General features: G+C 38.9%; 1 protein-coding gene across 7 annotated transcripts in view; it reads left to right on the top strand.

Moving 5' to 3' along the window:
- LOC122765198 (obg-like ATPase 1) overlaps positions 1-22,549 on the top strand; it is a 48,693-nt gene that overhangs the window by 2,937 nt on the left and 23,207 nt on the right. For 5 of the 7 annotated variants that reach the window (XM_044019333.1, XM_044019331.1, XM_044019334.1 and 2 more), the window contains exons 3-6: positions 460-551; positions 5,332-5,475; positions 6,623-6,750; positions 20,836-21,011. In XM_044019333.1, the coding sequence (XP_043875268.1) occupies positions 460-551; positions 5,332-5,475; positions 6,623-6,750; positions 20,836-21,011 (540 nt within the window). Of the gene's footprint in view, positions 1-198; positions 335-433; positions 552-5,331; positions 5,476-6,622; positions 6,751-20,835; positions 21,012-22,549 lie in introns of those variants that run through there. The other 2 variants (XM_044019332.1, XM_044019337.1) reach the window with 2 other exon arrangements.

The following is a 22,549-nucleotide window of genomic DNA, read 5'->3' as shown; positions in this document are numbered from 1 at the left end:
AAAGGACTGCACTTTTAGAGTAACAGTCCTGTGTGAGATCCCAGCAGCAGCTCATCAACCCTGCATTGATAGTATCGACAGCTAAATTTGGAAGCACAGGTCAGCTTGCCAACTTACAGTGTCGACTTCCATTTCCAGAGGCTGCATGTTCTATTTTGAGAGGTGGGGGGTGAGCCAGTTGAAGTGCAGTCGGCTGGTAACATTTAAGGGCTTAGCTTAGCCCGTGTTCTGTCAATGAGTGTGTGTGTGTGTTGTTTCCTCTTGGGGTGGTGAACTGCTGTGGAAGTCAGTAAAAAAAAAAAAAGTTTAGCTGTGAGACATGGCTCCGAAGAAGGTGTGTTTTGTTTAGGGATTTCTTCATTCAAACATCAGAATGCAGTGCAGGTTATGTAACGGCAAGTGCTTCTTCTTCTTCTTCTTCTTCTGACTGCAGACGTCTCCACATTATCTTTATTATAGGGAAAAGGAGACGATGCACCGAAACCGCCACCGCTGATTGGAAGATTTGGCACCTCACTGAAAATAGGAATTGTTGGTCTGCCTAATGTTGGGTAAGTGAAAGGTTTTTGGGCTTTCTTACCATGAAAATGAACTACATGCAGCAACATGTGCTCTGTTCACTCCTGCAGTGTACTTGCCTTCTATGAAACTATAAATATAAATGCGTGTACTAAGTGAAATGACATTTGACTTTAGATACACTACACAACTACAGATTTTATTTGATGTTTTTGCTATACAGGGAACGTTTTATTGATATGGCATAGAGCATAATGCACACATGCTTTTAGATCTACTGCACACACCAGCAAGAAAGTAACACACTCCTGCTCCTCAGATGACTGTCCTTGGTAAAGATTCCAATGTCCCTAAACAACCTGCAGAGTTCTTATGGTGTCGTTGAGTGCTTGGAACCATGCTTCAGTCTGAGTAACTGTGTGAGTTTTTATTCAAACAAATAATTACTGTAATACAGTTTATTCGGTGTATGTTGTCCTTACATTTATTAATTACTGCAACAGGGTCAAGCTAAGAAAATAAAATAGCACATTAAATGTCTCTGCCACCTGAGATATGAGGGTTTGACATGGTCTATAAACGGTGGGCCATGTTCTGCTGTGGCTGCAGAAAAGAACATTAAAAGTATGCTTTTATATGTGTGTGTACACTCGCTTTGAAATAGAACATTTTGCGGCCCTAGAATAAGCCTTTACATGTACTTCAGACGGGGCATGCTTTATGGAGGCTGCCAGCTTGAGCCACCCTGTGTCTACAGCAGTCAGAACAGACAACCCATGCAGTCAAAGTGTGAGTTTTGTGTTTTGAAGCAGACGTTTGGTACACAAACAAAAAAGAATGAGATGTGTCCTGTCATGTGAAGGCTGTCTTCGTTCCTCTGATGCACTCTGGAATAGGGAAGTGTGAGGAAAGGAGTCTCAGTCTCACCATTAGATAGTTCTCATTCTTGTACACTGGACCTTTAAAGATCCTTTCGCTAGGTTTTAGGTTTATTTATAAATATAAATAGGACCTTTTTAAATGTTCTACGTGTGGGATTCAGATTACTCTTATCACTTAGAATACTGGTTTGTACGCGAGTCAGCGTCACGTTGAATATCCTGGGAACTGACCAGAAGGATAACGTGACATACTTGAGATTGAACATGATTGACGTTGACATCGTATTAATCATAACATTGATCAATATCAGTTTGTCATTGAATGGAATGCTCTGATGTTGGCTTTATTTTTCCTTCAAACATCTTTTTGTGGTGACGAGGAGTTTGTGTTGAGGTCTGTGTTGTGGTGGGAGCCATTCAATTGTTGATGTTAACAGACTCCATTCCTTGGCTGCCATTAGCTAGTGTTGCACTGTGTCATCACCATAGGGGAGCAGAAGAAAGGCATTGAGGTAAGGCACTCAGGAACAAACATAAAAGCCACATTCTTTCAGTTTTCCTACGTCCTGAGTCCTTTACCTAGAAATCAGTTCACAGGCGTTTAAAGGCAACCGAGAAAGTGAGGGAAAGTCTAATCTTTGTCGAGTGACATTATAATAAGTCAACAGACAGTTGTACATATGGTGACATATAGAGTATTTAAATGAATGAAAAAACACTAACAAAGTGTGCTCTCTAATGTATTTTAAAAACCCACTTATTGCACATGACAGAGTGTGCACTTATGTCACCGTACAGTATGTCATAACGTTTAACAGTGTCCGTTTCATCTTAAATCTTTCAACTATGGAGGAAATTAGCACTGAAACATTTGGGGAAAATATCTAATATCTAAGTCAATCTTCAGTTCAAAGTTCACTCTGTAATATATTCTAATACGAGGAGGAAAATGTAAAGATATGAATGAACGTCATTAAAAACCTTTAACGGTTAAGTATTATCCCTGTGTCAGATGAGCCGCGTGACGTGTCGCTCAAATTGCAGCCCTTGCGACGTGCTATAATTGTGATCTCTATTTGAAAGCGTTGAAAGGAAATTCTGGGGCGCACACACACACACACACACACATATACATTTCATACATTTCATTGTCCACTGTGCCCTTACAGGCCAGTCTCCGCTGACAGATTTAACATGTAATGTGTCCATATTGACAGAGCATGTAGTAACTGTGTTTAAGGCCACATTTGTTTTTACATTAATCAAATTGTTAGGACACGTGCAACGTATGTTTAGAGTCAATTATGGAGTAACTGTTTGTATGTGAGCCTTAAAATCTGCAGAACCAAAGAGCCAAATGTGCGCTTACATGTGTGCACTTTCAAGTTACAGATTTAAGGAAGCATTGAAAGAGTAAACTTGCATGACGTGAGTGATGAAGTTGAAGCATTTATTGGACAAAAAAGGACAAATTTTTGGATTGTTTAAACGCTGTGTGTGCACCAACCTGAGTTTTTCCTGAAAATACAGACCTGATGATTCAGTTTGTGTGACTGTGTGTTGAGACACTGTCTGCATGTCAGACATGGTCAGACACATCCAAGGTGTCTGTTAGCATCTACCAGGATGTTCAGCATCATCACTGACAGGAACTAATCACTAGTTGGACCCTGCATGACCAGCACCACCCTACCCACCCACCCCCATTTCCTTTACAGAGGTCATCTTCTGTTCAGGTTTTCCAGCTCCTTTAATTTCTTTTGATTCAAACAGCCATCAAAGTTTATAAATGCAGAACTCTGCATGCTTTAAGGAACAGATAAGACTCAGGGATGGCGAGGAGATATTATCAGTAGATGTTTGGAATCAGTGAAGTTGACGCTCGTGATAATGCTGAGTTACATGTGTATATTTAGAACTGTTCATTGATCATGGAGAGTAGGTCGATTGCAGAGGTTGAATTTGGACCCACAGTGTTATCTGTCATGTTGGATTTTGAAGCTTATTGCACAGAGACTGCAGGTGTTTTGATTTCTCACCAGCAAAACAACTATTTCTTCCTGGTATAACAAGTAGAAGTCATCGAGGTTGTGGGCTGCCAAGTCACATTTGTGTCAAAGTACATCTTATCTACCCTCTTATGGTGTCTGCCTGCTGTTAGCGGGGCGTAGCTGACCATTCTTCACAGACATGGGGAACTTAAGAGTGTAATTCAGCCGTGCAGCCTTGTAGCCTTTCCTACACCATCTCTAGATTGTGTCCCCTTTGCTGCCATTTTCCACAGTCATCTAATTTAGTTTTGTCCATTGATGTCCCTTTTTTGGTACCACATATACACAACATATGTCCCGAGTAGCACAAGTCATTGTCAGAGGTTTCCTCCAGTTCACATGCGACACAGACACAAACCAACTTAATAGAGATGCATACCTGCCGAGTGCATCGGCACGCTCCGCATCATGAAACCATGATTGACTCATGTTTCTCGTGTAGCAGATGTGAACGATTAACCTAAATAATTACTTCTCGTGTCTTATGAATCTCCCTCATTCTCAAAAGCGCTCTTAAATATAACACAGGGTGATTTCTACTCAGCGGTTGAAGATGTTTTGAACAGTTCTCATGCGTGGATATAAATATATATTTGGTGGCCACAGCTGTTTATTATTGACTGCCAACAATAACTGCAGAGTTAATGAACTGGTATGCAGCGAGAAAAACCTCCAGTAATTAAGAGCACCTGGCTGGGTTTTCCACTTAATACTCAGTTTGACTCTGGAATTACAAATATTACAAATTTAAAGCTCCACATTTGTTTAATGGGTCACTTTTTGGTCTTGGTTTTTGCACTGCAGCTTTTTCTAATCAAACATACCATTGGATGTTTGACTCAAGCTAAAAATCATGTGCATGTAGCACAGGCTAAATCAGTTAGTGACATCTGAATTGTTATTAATCTTTAAAATATAAGCAAACAGGCACATCAAAAGTTCGAAGACAAGTCACCCTGAGGTAAATGTAATCTGTGACTCTTTCTAATAATTGAATTTGAAAATATAAATTATATTGTTTTACAGAATGATACTTATATAGAATAATACACTGCTTATGTGGATTATTATATATTGTCCCAGTTCATACAATTAGGTTATTATTTGGTGTAGTCATGTTTGACATAAATCCAAGTTTACATAAGAAAAGTTCTCACTGCAAACGTCTTGATAAACTCCACTTTACCATGTAATGATCATTATATTACACTCTACTTCACATTTTTGATTTCACATTTAGTAATGTGCGGTGTAATTATTTGGACCTCTTTGCTGATAATAGTGTTATTCTGGATGGTTTTAATTCCCCCCCAAGGTGACCCAAGAAAAGCCCTCGGTAACTTCATCAGGAATTAATGCGTGCACTTTAGCAATTTCATGCAATTTATGCCCATAGGACTTAGCAAACAATCATTTCAATGTGAAGCACCAAGTGAGGGGCTAAAGATGGAAAGTCCTGAATTATAGTTAACTGCCATGCCATTATTACTCTTAGACACTTGTTATTGTCTGTGGATTTTGAAGTACACTTGAGCTACTTGTGCGACAGCAAATAAATCTCTCTGTGATCACAACACGGGCCAGCTTTTGACTGATCCAGTCCAACAGCTGAGATCCATCTAAAATGTAATTTGCCCCACGATTCCATGTACAATTGATCTATTATGGGATTATCTGACTTTGTAATTGGGTATAGTACTTTGCAGAAAAACTCAAATAGCCAATCCACGACGATCACCTTTTTCCCTCTCGCATCAAAAATAAAGAAAGTGTGTCTTGCATGATTTATTTAAGTGTTTTAGGATCATTCTATTAAACCACCAGGTTGTGCACACTGGCACTCTGAGATGGCCTGACCTCACTGCTGTTTTTATTTTCAGGAAGTCGACCTTTTTCAACGTGCTGACAAAGAGTCAGGCTGCAGCTGAAAATTTCCCCTTCTGCACCATTGACCCAAATGAAAGTAGAGTGCCCATTCCAGATGAACGCTATGATTTCCTCTGCCAATTCCACAAACCTGCCAGGTATGGGGTCTCATCATTCATGTATTATTCACACTTCAGGTCTGTAGTCTGTGACGGTCTTCTTGCTGTAGGGTCGAGAAAACACACAACAGTGTTGTTGACACGTAGCCACCGGTTGTGTATGATATGATGTATGTTTGCTGCTGTATTCCAGGTTAAAGAAAAGCCGACGCGTATAAGCCTCCAACACCTGGTTGTCATACGAATTTATAGAGGCTGTTAAAGTGGGCTGGATTCAGATTTGCTGTTCTATAGTGATCGTTTACATGCGAGGAGCTCCTTTGTGACTGACAAGAATTGGCATGCTGAATGCCACGGAACATGTCAGTACATGAATTGGAGTCACCAGATTTATCCACCTGCTTTTGAAAAAAGCGGCATGGATCTCACCATCGTGTTTGGACTCCGTTACATCTTAGTTATCAGCGATGCAATAAGTTAAACATGTGGACCTTTACAGTTTTACAGCTCTTATTTACCTTCCTTCTCTGCCCACATCTGTTAAGATACTACGGGGTTGACTCTAGATGTCACATGAGTGAGTTTGTTTCGACAGCCATGGTGACAAAAATGAACGGCGTCAGTGCTGGTTTGAAGCTGTCAGACTTCACTGTGCACTTTAACTCCACGGAGATCGAGCGATGTAACTCAGAACCTGACGACTCTGGAGAACGCTTACACATTACAATAAAAGCATGTCAAATAAACAAGTTTGTAATTTTGTACCTGAACGGAAGTGATCACTAGACGTGTGCTATCTGCTGCCTGTGAGTTCCCATCACTCTGTCTTCTATCTTTGCTTTGAGTGCTTTTTATGGCAGTGATCTACCTCTGCTGTCTTTCAGGATCTCTGGTGATCCAGTTAAATGCTCTCCAGTGTGTTTGTCCCTAACTACCATACTGCGTGTCATCGGCTACTACAGTATATGTGTAAAATACTAAAATGCTAAAACCAATGGGAAAGTATTTTCAACATTTGTAAAACAACATGTAAAACACTTACTCAGTTTCCTCTGATACAAAGACGATCACTTTATTACATCTGTAGTGCTTAAATATATTCAAATGCCTATATTTATGAATAAATGAATATGAATATATTCATTAAAATGGTTCATTTCATGTTTTTTCTTTTTTTGGCTTGCAGCAAAATCCCAGCATTCCTGAATGTTGTTGACATTGCTGGTCTAGTGAAAGGAGCTCACGCTGGCCAAGGACTGGGAAACGCTTTCCTGTCTCACATCAGCGCTTGTGATGGCATCTTCCACATGACACGTGAGTCACAGGTGGAGGGTTGCTCAACTTCAACATTGTCTTTGTCTTACACAATTTTTAAAGTTACATGCTAGAATATTTAAAATGACAGCAACTCAAATGAATAGCTGAGTTTGTTTACAACTGTTGTTGACTTTCCATCTCTATGAGTTGGAGGTGGCAGGTATCGAACAGCCACATAGAAAGGGTTAATATTATGGGTATTTTTCTGTATTGTAAGTTGTGTCTATGTAAATCCGGTATCCTTGATATTGGACTTAAGGTCCATGTACTAGTAGCTTTCTGTCCTCACAATTAGTAAATACTGTGCTGCACTAGTAACACCAGGCCCAACTAGTAGGCATGTGTCACTTACTAGTAGCCTCCTGGACCCTACTAGTAGCATTTTTAACCTCACTAGTACTACTAGTTAGTACAAAATGTCCACTAGCAGCACTAGAAACATTGAGAATGCCCACTAGTAGTACTAGTGAGAACCAAAATGTCCACTAGTAGCACTAGTAAGATGTTTTTGACCTTACTTGTTCTACAAGTGCGCCAAATTGTCTTGCTAGTGAGGACAAAAAGCTTACATGGACATGGACCATAAGTCCGATATCAAGGATATCGAATACATGCTCAAACGGCTTTCGATAAGTGTCTGTGTATCACTGACAAGTGCATTACTTCTGTTCCGCTTCACATTTTAAATAGCCTTGGCTGTAGTTCATGAATGGTGGAAGACCACCCTCTTTAAGACTTGGCAATGATTAACAGAGGAAACAAAATACTATAGATGAGATAAATAGCAGGCTTTGCTATTTTCATATACCTAAATGCTATGTTAGTCCATCTCCTACTACACTAACTTTTCCATTCCAGTTGTGCAGTGAATCACACTTGCGAATCACAACGTTTTATTGATTATTTAATTCATGATTGTTGTGGAGGATGTAGTTTTTGGTGCTGTTGAAGTGTAATACACTTGATATACATGAAGCAGACAAACTATCAGCATGTTATGGAGGATTAATGACTGGGTTAGTTTTATCAGGGTGTACCTAATAAACTGGTAAGTGTTTTTAAATCTCTTATGAAAAAGGCTCAAACATTCATGCAGCAATCCTCACCCAAAACCAACTCACACAATGATGACAAGCATTTTGAAATAGGAATATCAACATCTTCTTCTTTGTGTTGTGTCTTTACATCTATCTGCTCTGGCATACCATTGTTCCCACTCTTTTGAAACCCCTGAAACAGTGTGTTTCACAAGTTAACCATTAAACATGGCTGGTTTTGTTTTGTAATTATATCTATCTGGTGTTGGGCAGACTGCAATGCTAAAGTCACTAATTTTATAGAGGGTGATTATACAGTTGTGGGGCATCGCACTTTTCTGTGTCTGAGTGGTAAGGTTTTTCTTGTCTGGTAATCAGTAGAAGGGTTTATAAAGTTAGTTCAAGGAGGTGAAAAGTGATTATAACTTGAAACATCTCAGCGTGTTTGTTCCTGCCGAGCAAAGGCACAAGCAGTTGATGACATTAATTTAACTTTACAGATCAGTCCTAACTTTCTGCCGGTTCTGTCTATGACATTATTTGATCCTTTATTCTCTTTTTGTTTACACTTTTATGAAACATTATGAATAAAATAGTTATTAGAGAAATTGAGTTATAAATAAAGATTTTTGATTTTGCAAATCAAAAATCAGAGCTGAACCGGACACTATTTGCCATGAGAAAGCTGAATTTCAATTCTACTTGATACTTAATACAAAATCATGTGGGCTATCAAAAAAGGTTGGGATATGATTGTTGTTTGCATCTATGACATGCATATTTGACTCAATGCTAGAAGAACACCATTTTTATTATCTAATATTTGACACTTTCACAAATTATTTAGAAATCACACTGGATTCGAAAACCAGACTCGAAAATCACTGAAATGGTAAAATTCAAACGTAAAACCATTCAATGGTTAAAACCAGATTCCCCACATATAATATAATGGGTTCAAAAAGTTTGAGAACTGTATCAGGTGGAGGAAATTACTCTCATTAAGGCTCCAAAAAAACTGGTTCTATCATGCCATTGTTAATAATAACAATCTTGCATTTCTTTTGTTTATTAATATCATGCACAGCTGTAATGGGAAACAAAAGCACCTTATGAAAACGAGTATATTGTACTATTTGTGAATGAAAAAGTAATAATGAACATGTTGAAAGGTTTTTAGCATAACATGAAGGTGGAATATGTTATTTTTTTTCCCCCTCACTGAGTAGGCTAACTGGATTTTTCTAGTCTGGTAACAAGATTCCTGCAGTAGTGTACATGTCCTGAATACTTCTCAACCAGTAATTGGCTTTTAGAGGCCTGTGTAAACAGTGGATTCACTTTCAACAATACCTTCCAAAAACTATTAGGACACATGATGACATCATGAAAGCTGATTCAGTTGATTGCCTGTTGTTCCCTGGTCTCACTACCAAATGGTTTGCAGGCAAAGTGTTCCCAGTGCTTCTGCAGTGACTGGAACACGTCTGGATCCTTACTGTAAGACACAGACATGCTCTACTTCGTATCCTCTTCTATTCCCTGCTACAGTCACTCTGCCAGCTCACCTGGCCTTATTCCCAGATGTTTGGTTTCCATCAATTATGTTTGAATGTTCACACAGTGCACCCCCACCATACCCACTGTAAGAAACCTTCAGCTCTCTCCCAATAAAGACACATTTACAGTTGCATGACTGTGGTGTAGCACTCAGGGACTGGTTGTTGCTGCTGCTGCTGCTGCTGCTGTTGTTGTTGACAGCTGGCTGGAAAGTATATTTTATCTTTTATTGGTGAATCAAAAATATTCATGCTCTCAGAATTCCTGGTTAAATTGTGATTTTTTCCAGTTTTTGATGTAGACAAGGCTAAATGATGGGTGATAGAGATTAAAGAAGTGACCAGGCAATTGACAGCAACAGATTTGACATGTGGTTGCTTGAGGCATTTTGTGAACAAGAGGGTCAAATGTTTAGATAAAAGATGAAAAAAAAATTAAGGGTGATAGCTCAGAGTGTATTTTGTACTATTTCATTCCATTGTAGTGTAAGATTAAGGGACTTCGAATGGTGAGACTGCATTGTAACAAACAGAGGACTCCTCCACTTACCTCTCCCTCACCCAAACGTGTTTGCGAACAATGGTGGCTTTTGCATAACAGAAAGAATTTCTTTGTTTTCTTTGTAAGACTCTGCTTCAGAGTGTCTATTTTAAATATGAAAATAGACACTCTGACTGGTTTGTCTTCCATAAAGCAAGGTTCTCTTTTTAAGTACATATAAAACAGAAATTGTAAGGCTACCTAAACCAACCCATTTATATTTTACAGTAATTATTCTAATTATTCAGTATTATATTCTTATACAAACATACTTATGTGTATTGCAGGTGTATTTAAATGATGCCAATAAATGTTCTTAAATTCTACACATGGACCTAAACTAAAAACTTGTCCACAGATCAGTGATGAAATCAGTGGGTCAGTTGCAGCTCAAATACAAATAAAACCTATTCGGTCTTACATTTTGCACACATGGCCATCGTAGTTCAACCACACAGCATGTGTGTTGGTGTTTGCAGTTGTCTTTCCGTTTAAATAAAAGCAATATTTCTTAAATTTCGAGTTTTATGCATGCCCCGTAATTCTCGTAATGTCTAGTCTTGCGACACCCCATTGTTCTGGTAAAAATAATCTTGTCCAATCTCGTGAGACTCCGCTTTGAGGAAGATGGCCAAAAGCATTTTGTGTTTCCTTAGTTAGACCAGTGATCTTGATTGCCGCTGCTGCTGTTGCTATGATTGTCTTCAACAGAAGAGGAAGGCTGCGCCATCTTGCCTAAATGAAGTGGTCATGTCATGGCCCTCTATTATATAATCACCCTCTATTTGGTGACATGAAAAAGAAGTGTTTCCATTACACTTTTGCGATAAACTTTTATATCGACACGCATGAAAAACCACCTCATGAGAACGTAAAAATGATGTGACGATATTTGAGTAGTTTTTTTGAAATGTAGTTGTTTCCGTCACCAGTTTTTTATTTAGGTCTGTGTTCTAGGAATTGTCTGAGTTCATAAGCATGACATCCTTATTTAAGATGATGCATAAACCTTTTTTAAAAAATATGCACATTTGCTATTCTTTTCAACAGTTAGATGAGGAGATTAACAAGTATACATTTCCCTTGAGTACATTTTGAGGTCAGTTTCTCATCTTGTAAAATGTTGCTATAATCAGCTAGCTAAAAGATAAGCTGTTAACTTAGCTAAGCTAAGCTAATGATGCGTTTTATAACCACGAGTTAACAATAAAATCTGTCTATATCTCCGGTTCCTAGTCATTATTTCCCCTGACTAAATTTGAGGTCAGTTTTTCATCTTGTAGATGATGCTATATTCAGCTAGCTAAACGACTGTTAGCTAAGCTAAGCTAATAGTGGGCTTTGTAGCTTCAGATATTGGTAACAATCCTACCATTGACATTTTGTCATGAAAATCAATGAGCTAACAACACAATCTGTCTGTATTCCCTGTTAATAGTCACAAACTATGAATAGCTATCACCCTCAGATTTGTGCCGTTTATTCTCTATTTGAAGAATTACAGGTTAATAACAGGAAAAGTCTGACATTTGGAGGAAAACACAGACTGTTTTACTACTTCAATACACACCAGAGTGAAAGCAAATTAGTGTTAATGAACATGTGGCTTTCCTGAAATGATCTTGTACAAATTTATAAAAGGGCTAATCAGTAATTTATAATATCAATGAACTTCAACAGTATTGGTGTTTTATCAAGGAGCATTTGTAACATTTACAACCGGAAACATGGCCTTTTTTCCACCACATTCAAAAACAGCAATAATGTGAACAAATATAACTGAATATTAAAATATCAACAAATTAATATGTTTAATTCATTTGTTTCATAAATTAATTTTAAAGGGTGTAATAATGTTACCAGGTTCTATTTCCATTTGGTGAAACTTTTTACCTTTTTACTCACCTCAAACGCTATTCACAAATTAAAATGCCCAGTATCCGCAGTGACACTCACGTGAATCATTAGTAACAGATGAGTATCTGAATCTGAGAAAGAGCGAGTGATCTGATTCATTTGCAAGCAAATTACTGCAGAATTATAAGATAATAGTATTCATGTTTAAATGGTACATAGAAATCAGACGTCAGCCTTGACTCCACTAATCGCTTGCAGTGAATAAGTCAAAGTAGCAGGCATTAAGAGCAAACTGTATTGTGTAATACACACAGAAATGATTCATGGCCCGCCTGCCTCCGAACTGACGCCAGCAGTGGCTGCTATGCAGGAATTCAGCCAAATCACTCACCATCTCACATATTTTTCAAACTTACTTACAAAACACCTCAATCAGCCCAGTGACTTCCCTGTGTGTGCGTGTGTGTGAATTCGTCAACAGTTGGGTTGTGCAATTGGTTGTTGCCTTGTTAAACAAGCAATACGACTTTGATTTTGTTTTGTTTTGTTTTTTTAAAGTCCCCAGCAGACTAACAGAAAACCACATACTGTAAAGACAGAAGTGCAGTATAAATTATGCAATGCTGTATTTGGTAATTAAATAACAGATGGTAGAAAGGTGAATGTGCCCTGTTTTTAGAGGACACTGATATGTCTTTATTACTTTATTAAAGTTTATTGTAAAAAGTAAAGGAAGTAGGAAGTAAATACCATGGAGAACACTAATGGTGTAGACTCCTCACATTTTTATGAACACGCAATTTTACAGGTTTAACCTGCTTAGAATTTACATGTTATAGAAATATTAACTCATGGTCAGTTACTGGTCTGTTATTGTGCAGCACGTAACAACACACAAAAACTTCTGAAGTTCTTACTGGTACTGTATATTGTAAATGTACAAATCCTATTGTTTTCACAGCTTTATTCCTGTTCATCCATGATAAGCTCTCGACAAAGGGACACACATCCCTCACCAAACAAAAAAAAAAACTACTGGGTCGTGGCATCTGCCCTGTTATTTGTGAGTGAGATATAACTGCAGATAATTAGAAAAAAATAAGATGGCATGTGTTGTATGTGCCTCCTTGTTTATGTTTTAACCAATGTTATATATTTCAAAATATAGCTCAGTTAGCAGTGGGGACCGTCCTCCTTTTGTGTGCTTTCGGTCAGTGTTGAGGTGCTGTCACAGCATTTAAATGAGCATTTTGCTTCAGCAAGAATGAAGCGTTTTTGTCAGCCTCCACTCATCATGGATGATTAGAGCAAAATGTCTACCCATCTTGACTGGAGATCGCCACAGCTCCAGATAACATGCTTGGTGATTGAAGGTCGCAATATTTTGAATTCTAATGGGGCTGCAAGATGAATTGCCTGAAATAGACTGTAGAATCTTCCTGCTTCCTCCTTGTGCCCCCCTTGTCTGTCCGCTGTGAAAAGAACCACTGGGAATGGCAAGGCCCGATGATCATAGAATTATTGGATGGTGATTCTAAACCCTTCAAAGAGGAGTTGCTATGGAGATCTCGTTCCAAACTGTGAAATGATTCACCTTTGAAAGGCTGGAGGGCCTGAAAGCTGAACACATCATTGTTCAGGTGGTGGTTGGTTAGGAAATTGCTGGTGCCTGTGCAATCAGTAGCACTATAGTAGTTAAGGATCTAAAAAGGTTTGTTCGCTGCATGATGTGGGACAACAGTGGCGTGCATATGACAGTCCCTTTCAATCAAGGCACTCTCATTCACTGCGGTTTAACAAAATAAACGCAATGACAGAGGTTACGCTAATCATAAACAAATTAAGACTTTGTTTTCTGTCTGAGTTTATGAAAACCAAACCCCCGTACATTCACTGTTCACAGAACAGGCTTGTCTGAACAGCTTATCCCCCTCCTCCATTTTTTTTTACCCCAGACAGCGATATCAAACATAGTTGAAACATGAACCTTAATACTCCATTTGAGACACTCAGCTGACAGTAGATTACATATTGGAGACACTTTGTGAGGTACTGATATTCAAACTATCGAGCCCTGTGACTTCACGGGGATTTCTTATGAGAGATGGGATTATGTAGAAAACATGAGTGAATCACTTAAGAGCTCAAAACTGGGATACTACTGACACATGCAAAGAAATCAACACTGAATATACGCCAAACTCTGTTTCAGAATCAGCAGACTATACATCTCTGTTAATTGTGTGTATCCTAAAATGAATGTCAAGAAGACCTTTCCTGAATGAACATAAAAACCCTTGTGTGCATTGCCAGTGTTTTTACGCTGGGAAGACATCTATAATGTGCCTTTCCTGACAGACTCATAAAGCAGCTTTTACTGCTGTGAATACCAGGAGAATTGCAGCACTGACTTTGCATGAACATTTTAAAAGCAGTGTGAGGAATGCACGTTCCTCAGATGTGCTCTTACCCATCTTGCATGTGAAAACATGCACAGGAAGTAAGAAGTCAATGAATACTGTAATTTAACTGAATTATGTTGACCACATATCCTCTCAGGTAGCAACATCAGAGGAAGCAGCTCAATCAGTATTGATCTTGATTTGACGTAGATGACTGCCTTGTCTGTGAACGTGACAGGAAAGTAATGATATAAGCTAGCTTGTGTTAAGCGTGTGCAAGGTGAAACTAGAAAGGTAATTAGGAAAATGTTTTTTTTTTACATATGAAAAAGATACAAATGTTAGTATGATTGGGTTAACACAAAAAAAAGTTAAATTATGCAAAATTATTTTCCAAAAATCTTTAAATGTCTGTTTGTGACGTGAGTTTTTCACCATCCTGCAGTGCAAAATGTAGGCTTGCACCCAACTAAACTGCATTCTTAATTATGTTTTTTAAGAAAGATATTTTCTCCCAGATTATGTTGACGTGACCACAAATGGTGACATTTCACATGTTTTTGAGGCAACGTTCTCACTGGGAGAGGCGAGTGGCAGCACATAAAGTCTGTCAGACGCCCAACAAGCAACGGGCCACAGTTCAGACCAATATCACATGATTCGTCCCTTTGTTTAAACAAAGACATTCCTTGTTTTTCAACAAGATGTCTGTGAGGATGCCCAAAAAGCAGATCCCAAAATATTTTCCAAACCCTCACCAGATGCATTTTATGCTTAATCCTAACCACAGGTTACTCACTGGTCCACAACCAGGGAATGGTTATTATCACATCATTTCCTCATTTACACTAAAAGGCAGTTAAAGATAATAGATCATTAATAGTTAAGACAAAATGTAACATTTCTGCTTTAAAATACCTCAAAACAATGATGCTATTGTTATGTATTTTCTCAAGTAGTGAAATCCACTGAAATACAAACATTTTCATTAGTAATAACATCAGTAATACCAACTAGCTTTGGTTTTGTTTATTGTTTTCATTGTTTTTACATTTGTCACTAATGGATCACGACCACTCATTGCCATTTTCTGTGCATTCTGCCACCGAAGCTCCCCTCATAAAGAGCAAATGCACAGGGGAACCAAACAAAACAATCCCCATGATCCCACACTACTTCCTGACATCATCAAACATCTTTTGTTGTTTTGATTGAGATACCCCTTGTGGCTTGATATACCGTCTAGCTTCAGTACGCCATCTTGCAGTGCCACTGTAAGACCATAATTTTGCTGAGCTTAGTCTGATCCCTAATCAGGCCACTGAACACCACTCACCCTCGAGAGACTAATCCCTTTGTTCTGTTGATAAAGGAGCACCTGTTAATAATGTCTTCAAAACATACATTATTTGAAAATGAAGCAGGAGCTTTTAAATGAAGAGACAGACCTGACTCCTGAGAGAGAGAGGGAGAGAGAGAGGGAGAGAGAGAGCGAGCCTTTATAATCGCTTTCTTTTTTTCTTATTGTGTGGTTTTACTGTCTTGGATATAGCTTTGTGTGGCGCTGCAGCCTCACTTGCACCGTCTCCACTGAGCTCTACCCAGGCCCACTTGTTAAAGGACTAATTGTGGAGACTGCCCCCTCAGATTTCCCTCCTCTCTGTCAGCCGGAGCATTTGTTCTCCAGCCCTAAGCCTTGAATGGGGCGGGGGTAAAGTAGATGTGAATGTTAAATTAGGCGAAATTAATTAAAGCAAATTACTTTGGAATATGTGGTGAAGAGTGTCAGCTGATGACTAAATAGTGAATGATCAGCTGCTGCTGGTCTTTCTTTTAATTTCTGATTCATCTGCCTTCCAGTGGGGTATATAACAATGGCTAAACTGTTGATTAGCTACTTATTTAAGTAAGAAATATTTTTTTTCCAGAAATGATTGTCCATACACTTGTTCTAATGGCTCCATTAACAGTAATTTATACCAATCATGAATGATTTATTATCAATGTGAACCCCTTAAAAAGTACAACTTTATGTTCCTAATTAAAATAAACTCAAATGAACAACAGGCTTGTAGGCAATCCCCACTGGACACAGTACATCACAACTTTACATCATAATTGTCTATAATGTATTCTTGCAGCTAACAAAATTATTACAGTGGATTATATTTTCTGAGACACAGCAGACACAATAGCAAATTTTCATTCCAATCAGTGCTGTACAGGGAACTGGTAAATTGGTGCAGCAAAACAATAATTCCACTGATTAGCCCCTTTCTGTGTGGCGTACGTGAACTGTTTATACTGTGGAGTACCTCTGCAAGAGGAGAGGAACCAAAACAGCCTGATTAGGCAAAGAGTAATTGGACAAGTTCATTTCACCATGAGGACAACGCACAGGATGACAGCTTGCACAAAATTCTACAGCTTCTGTTGACTCGCATAAGTAATAAAAGCACTGGTGTTGGGTTATTGGTTGCCTGCGATTTTGTTGTTGAGCTGTGTCTGGTTTCATGCTAATGATGAGCGATGCTCCATTTAAAGAAGCCCTTTATTTCCATGGAAAATCAGGTACTTATCCCTCCAAGATACGATGTTCTGTGTATGTGGGAAATCACTGAGGATTTCATATCGGATCACAGTTTACAGTTTTGTGCACCCTACAATTTTAAAACACTCCGAACTGGTCCTAGGGGCACTGGATCTTAGTAAAGAAGATTAAGGGTGTTTTCACACCTGGAAGTCCTGAATGTCTTTATCACTTTGTATACATTTGAGTTGGTAATTTTGGATTTCGTAAAGCAGCTTAGGAATTTTGAATGACATAATGTACATCTTACTGTCATCACCGCCGCGAGCTGCATTTACCTCCCATTGGTTTCGTAGAGACGTGTTTGTCTGATGTTGGTGTTTTGTCAATTTTGTGTGAATTCGTTTTTTCTGATTCTTTCACTGGAAAGCCACCAACGAGAAGGTGCCGTATTTGAAACAACTTCAAATGAGCCTCGTTCAAACATTATGTCCCCCGAGGTGATGTCACCGTGTTTTGCCGTTCTTCTCATTTCTTTTCTTCTTTAATTGTTAAATTGTGTCTCAACCACCTTCAGTCTAATAAAGACCCCGTCTGTTGATCTGGATGGTGAGGTGACTGATTAGGTTAGGTTAAAGTTGGATGGTATATGAACCAGATGGTGACGATGTCCCAAGTGTCTGCAGACATGCAAGGAGCATATCTACAGCTGACTTCATGTCTATTGCCGCAGCTAGTACTCCCCTCTACTCTAACTCACTTCATGAACGCATTTGGTTAAGGGGAACGTTGATTCTCACACAAATTGACCTCATGAGCAGAGATTACTGCCTCATTCTAGAGTTCTGGCTCCAGTCTTGGGATATTGGAAAAGTTTCTCCTCGATTTTCCGCAGAGAGTGAAGCTGCTTTCAGACATGCACTGAACTCCATAGATTCTCTAGAGTTTGTCCAAAAGAGTTGTGAATCTGTATCTGCAGCAGTTTGTCTGGAGATTTTCCAAAAATCTTCCTGCCATTGTGTCAGCGACGCACAGTCATGTGAATCATCAATGTTTTCTGCGTGTACCACTGTTAGAACTTGTTGAGCGATGATGTGACAGGTCTGATGAGTAATGTGTATCACTCTGGTGACGTTATTAGCTCGCAGGGCCTCACCTGTCAACAGCCCTTCACACACTCAGGTGTCAACACGTGAATGTGGACCGTTGATAAAGTTGAAGTGACTCCACCATAGACATTCCAAACATAGTGTGTCTCAACACAGCAATAAAGCCAAGTCATCATTTGCCTGACATCCACTACCCTGTTGAATGAGATACTTCAGTCACTTACAGTGACTCGCAGTTGTTGGCTGATTTACTAATAAGTGTGTTGGTATAGTCTAACCACAGCTATTTATTGATTACATTAAACTACCATGAATGCCTAATACTATTCTGAGTTATCCAAGGCTGACTGGTGGGAAGTGGGAGGGAACTATGAAAGAAAATGGCCTTTCTTTTCTTTTCTTTTCTTTCTTTCTTTTTTTTTTCCATGGAAATAAATGGCACCAGAAAACATTTCAAGAAAAAGGAAAGTGGGTGGAGGAAATGTGATTGAAGCTTTGATTCTGGCTTTAATGCGGCTGTTATGGCTTCTCCATATTCAGTGTTCTATGTCGTAGAGTTACATATATGGTTTACTTACACAGATACAGCACATGCTCGTGGTTCAATAAATGCTAAAAGTTTGCTAAGAGTTTCAGGATTTGACCGGTGTTATGTCAGTTTTTTAAATTGAAAATTCACAGAAATTCACCTACAACCAGGCACCTATTGGACCGTACCAACTGTCAGTCCTACTGCACACTTAATCGTCTATTTTCCTCTAGTTGGTAACGTAATTTAAACAACTGACATCATGTGCTATTGAAGAAGAACTGAAACTGGTGATTAAAACTGTATGTTTTTCAGAAAAATTTACTGATGTTATGAATCAAGAAAGAAGCTGGCTAATTTGCCTATTCAAACCGAGTCGCCCCCTGGTGGCTAACTGCTACTTCCATCCTATTTCCTGGGCTTCACTTTACTTTACTTCACTTCTATGCCTGTCACACATGTTCAGTAGATCCCACATTCCATTCTAATTTATCGCCCCGTCAGGACCATGTGCAGGCGATGCATATGTCCTTTTGCGATGACATGTAGCAACTACTGTAAAAACAGGTTTGTAAAGGTTTGAGGAACATGTCAATGAGTTCAAGGTGTGAAGGAGTTTGTATTATATATTATATAGTTAAATGAAGCTTATGGATATTATAAAAAAAAAAAAAGTCCTGGCCCACAATTTAACAGTCACCATCAGAGGTCATGAGGAGAAAAAAGTCAAGTTGTTTTAGTCAATTGAGACGACCGAAATAATATTAGTGAGTGGAATCTAGTGATAAGGTTACAGTACATGTTGCAGCCATTTACCTCTACCCTTTCAAACATGTAGAGCCACTGCAAAATGGTAGACTCCATTAAACATGTACTTCAAATATAAGGGGCTCATTATAAGACCAGGAAAAAACAGCATTAGCTTCAGGTGACTATACATCTGTGAGAATGCATTTGTGAATATAATATTAAATGTATAATTCCTTAAATCTTCCTCACGGAACCTTCACTGTTCTGGATGAATGTTGTATAAAACAACCTTGGTACATTTGTTTGCTATACAGCGTGCTACTTACATCAGTGATAATCATCCAATAATATACTTTTTTTTAAAATAACAGGGACTAAAATCTTTTTATACACTAAGTGCACTTTGCTACCAAACATTACATTATGTTTATTGTTTATTGATTTGGTTTAACATTGTAAAATTAATGCTGCACAAATTGTATGACTTGTACAATATAGAATGCACTGGAATCATTTTCAGGCCACTATTGTTACTGCAACTAAATGTGAAAAGCTATCACTCTCACGTGGCAGATGTACGCACGCCCTCGCTCCACCTCTACCCCCACCCACAGTTCTGCTGGAGAATCAGAAGGCGTCCTGAGAGCCACTGCTCTGGATAAATGGTCTGCTTCAGAGCCTCATTACCTAATCACCAGCACAGCCATGGCAATGAGGCAGATGATAAGGGGAAGACTGGCCTCTTTCATTCATGGCTGTTGACATTTTTCTGTTAAATCATATACACTTTAAAAAAATAAAAATAAAAAAAATCATTGGCTGATATAATTTCTCAGTCCAGTGTGTAACATTTTGGTGAATACACTAACCCTTAAATGCTTGTATGTGAATAATTGCTTTAAAATAATATTGAGTTGTTACATTGTCACATAATATGTCACTTTGATGAAAGTGTCTGTCAAATGATTCTATTTAAATGTAACAGTAACAGTGTGTGGTTCTCACATTTTTTATGTACTTAAAGCAAGGGGCTTGCTTTGCGGTGGCTGCCATCTTGCATCAAAATAGCCAATATTTGAAATATTTAATATGCAAAAAATATATATATCAAAGGCCATTGCAGTTCCCTGATGCACATAAGAAAGGGAGGAGTACGCAGTTTCTCACCATTAGATGTCAGTAAATGTTACACCAGGGTCCTTTAAATCACAGTGGTAGACATGACTGACCAAACCCTCTATTTCATGGTGGTTGACAGACAAAACTATGTTGTTGCACTTAAAGGTCCAGTGTGAGAGATTTTGGTGAAGTTCCAATTGGCAGAAAAGGATTGTACAATAAATGTACTTTTTATGAATTATTGGACCACCACGTTTGCACAGTATAGCACAAGTTCATTTCGAGTTTTAGTGATAACTGAAGGCTGCCCTATGTTCTCCTACATGCTTGGGAGTGAGGAGTGAGGTGAGGGATAGTCAGCTACAACATGCAACTTCATCAATAAATGTTGCTAAATCCTTCACATTGTACCTTTAAACCCAGTGAGGATGTTGCTTTTTTTTTTAAACAGTATTTATGTTTGAGTAAAAAGTGATATTAAATGTATTCATAATTTCATCTTTTATTGTGTTCTTTTTTAAATCAATATTTTGTGAAACCTATTAGTTACTGGACTACATCTAATAGCTATTTCAGCATTTCAAATCATTCTGCATTTTTGTTCTACCGTATGTATTCACATAAGCAATGTTGTGTCATATCACCGCAGGTGCTTTTGAGGATGAGGATATCATCCATGTGGAGGGGACCGTGGACCCAGTGAGGGATATGGAGATCATCCACGAGGAACTGAGGCTGAAGGATGAGGAGATGATCGGCCCTGTTATTGACAAGCTGGAGAAGACTGCCATTAGAGGCAGTGACAAGAAACTCAAACCAGAATATGTGAGTCAATGTCCCAGCAGGCCCTTTGCTCTCCCTCACAGCAAGGCTCAAATAATAACCCTCCCACACACATGGCCAAGGAGGAAAAAAAAGTATGCTTTTTTAATCTCCCTCCAATATGTCTCACCCCTCCCCCTGCCCCATTTTTTTTTCTCTTTCTGAGATTGAAAGTGATCAGGGGTCAGAGGTTTTCTGCTGTAGAAATCATTAATAGAGAGTTACTTATTCAGCTGCTGACCCTGGGTCACAGCACTGGGCTAATGAAAGTGTTTCCACACAGCTCTTTTCATCTAAAGTAATACTCAAATCATGGCACCACTCTTGCTCATGCTTATACACCTACAGCAGCTCAGGAAATTGTGTAAGGCCATACAGCGGGTGACACATGTGACACTATATCTTGCTATGAATACCGCAAATGTTTAGAATATTCTTTGACAGAAAATTGTCGACTATATGCACCGAGGTCCAGGGGAAAATACACGGTAAGATCAGAAAAAAATCCATATCCTGGATGTTAGATTTAAATATATGTGGATGCACTCACATTTCTGGTGGCCATATTGTTAAGGTAATGAGGCTTAGCACCCAACTACAGCAATGATTTGGCTGTAAATGCCTCATGATGCCCTTCCATCAGCAGAGCACGAACAGACAGACCAGTATACGAAGGGATTTGGCCTTTCACTTGGAGCAGTGTGCCCAATTTTAGGCCCCAACACACCGAGGCTCTGGCCACTCATTACACTAACGAGAGGGGCTATTTCACCTGCTGTAGAGGCCCCTTGCCTGGTTGGTTCCCCTCAGTCTAACCCCCGCCCCCCCAGCCAACAACACATCCCCACTCCCCTGTAGCCCCATAGACAGGAGCCATTCAGACTAGGCAGGTGGCCGTTTATGCATATAATTGCTAACAATTTTAGGCAATGAATAAAAATGATCTACATTACTTGTCAAAGGTTGTGCACACGTCGGCAAGTGAGAATCTATAGAAGATCTCTTTAGATGGCAAAGAATGGCACTTATCAAAGCCTGCACTAAGCTTTTAGATGGGGTGGGGTGTGAGGGGGTGTGAGGGGGTGTGTGTTTGTGTCGCCGGTGGAGGGGTGGGGGGGAATTCTTGTCTCACAGGCGATGCCTGGCATTTGCCATGCTCAGCCGTGCGCAGCCCCATGTACACATGTTTATGTCAGCATCTATATGCACACTCGCTGCATCAACAATTATATGACAAAAAACATACTGTGTCCGTAGTTTCTTATATAGTCAAATGATGCTGTGAGCAAATCAATTTTATGCAACAGTTTAGAGGGTGATTTCTTTTTTTTTTACTACAGAATAAACATACTATGGTGACATGAAAAAGTGAGGGCAAATTATTTTATATTTACATATATGATTATTGTCACATAATTAAAAAATGATGCACCATTCATTGACCTAAGCTATACTAAAAATCCAATATTCAATTTAAACACTGTAACAGTGACAATCAGACTAAAACTATTATTACGTATTATTTATTACAATCATTTTAA

This window comes from Solea senegalensis, linkage group LG2 (assembly GCF_019176455.1).
Source record: "Solea senegalensis isolate Sse05_10M linkage group LG2, IFAPA_SoseM_1, whole genome shotgun sequence".
NCBI classification, from domain to species: domain Eukaryota; kingdom Metazoa; phylum Chordata; class Actinopteri; order Pleuronectiformes; family Soleidae; genus Solea; species Solea senegalensis.
The sequence above is the reverse complement of the archived record's forward strand: the minus strand, read 5'-3'. Positions and strand labels throughout refer to the sequence as shown.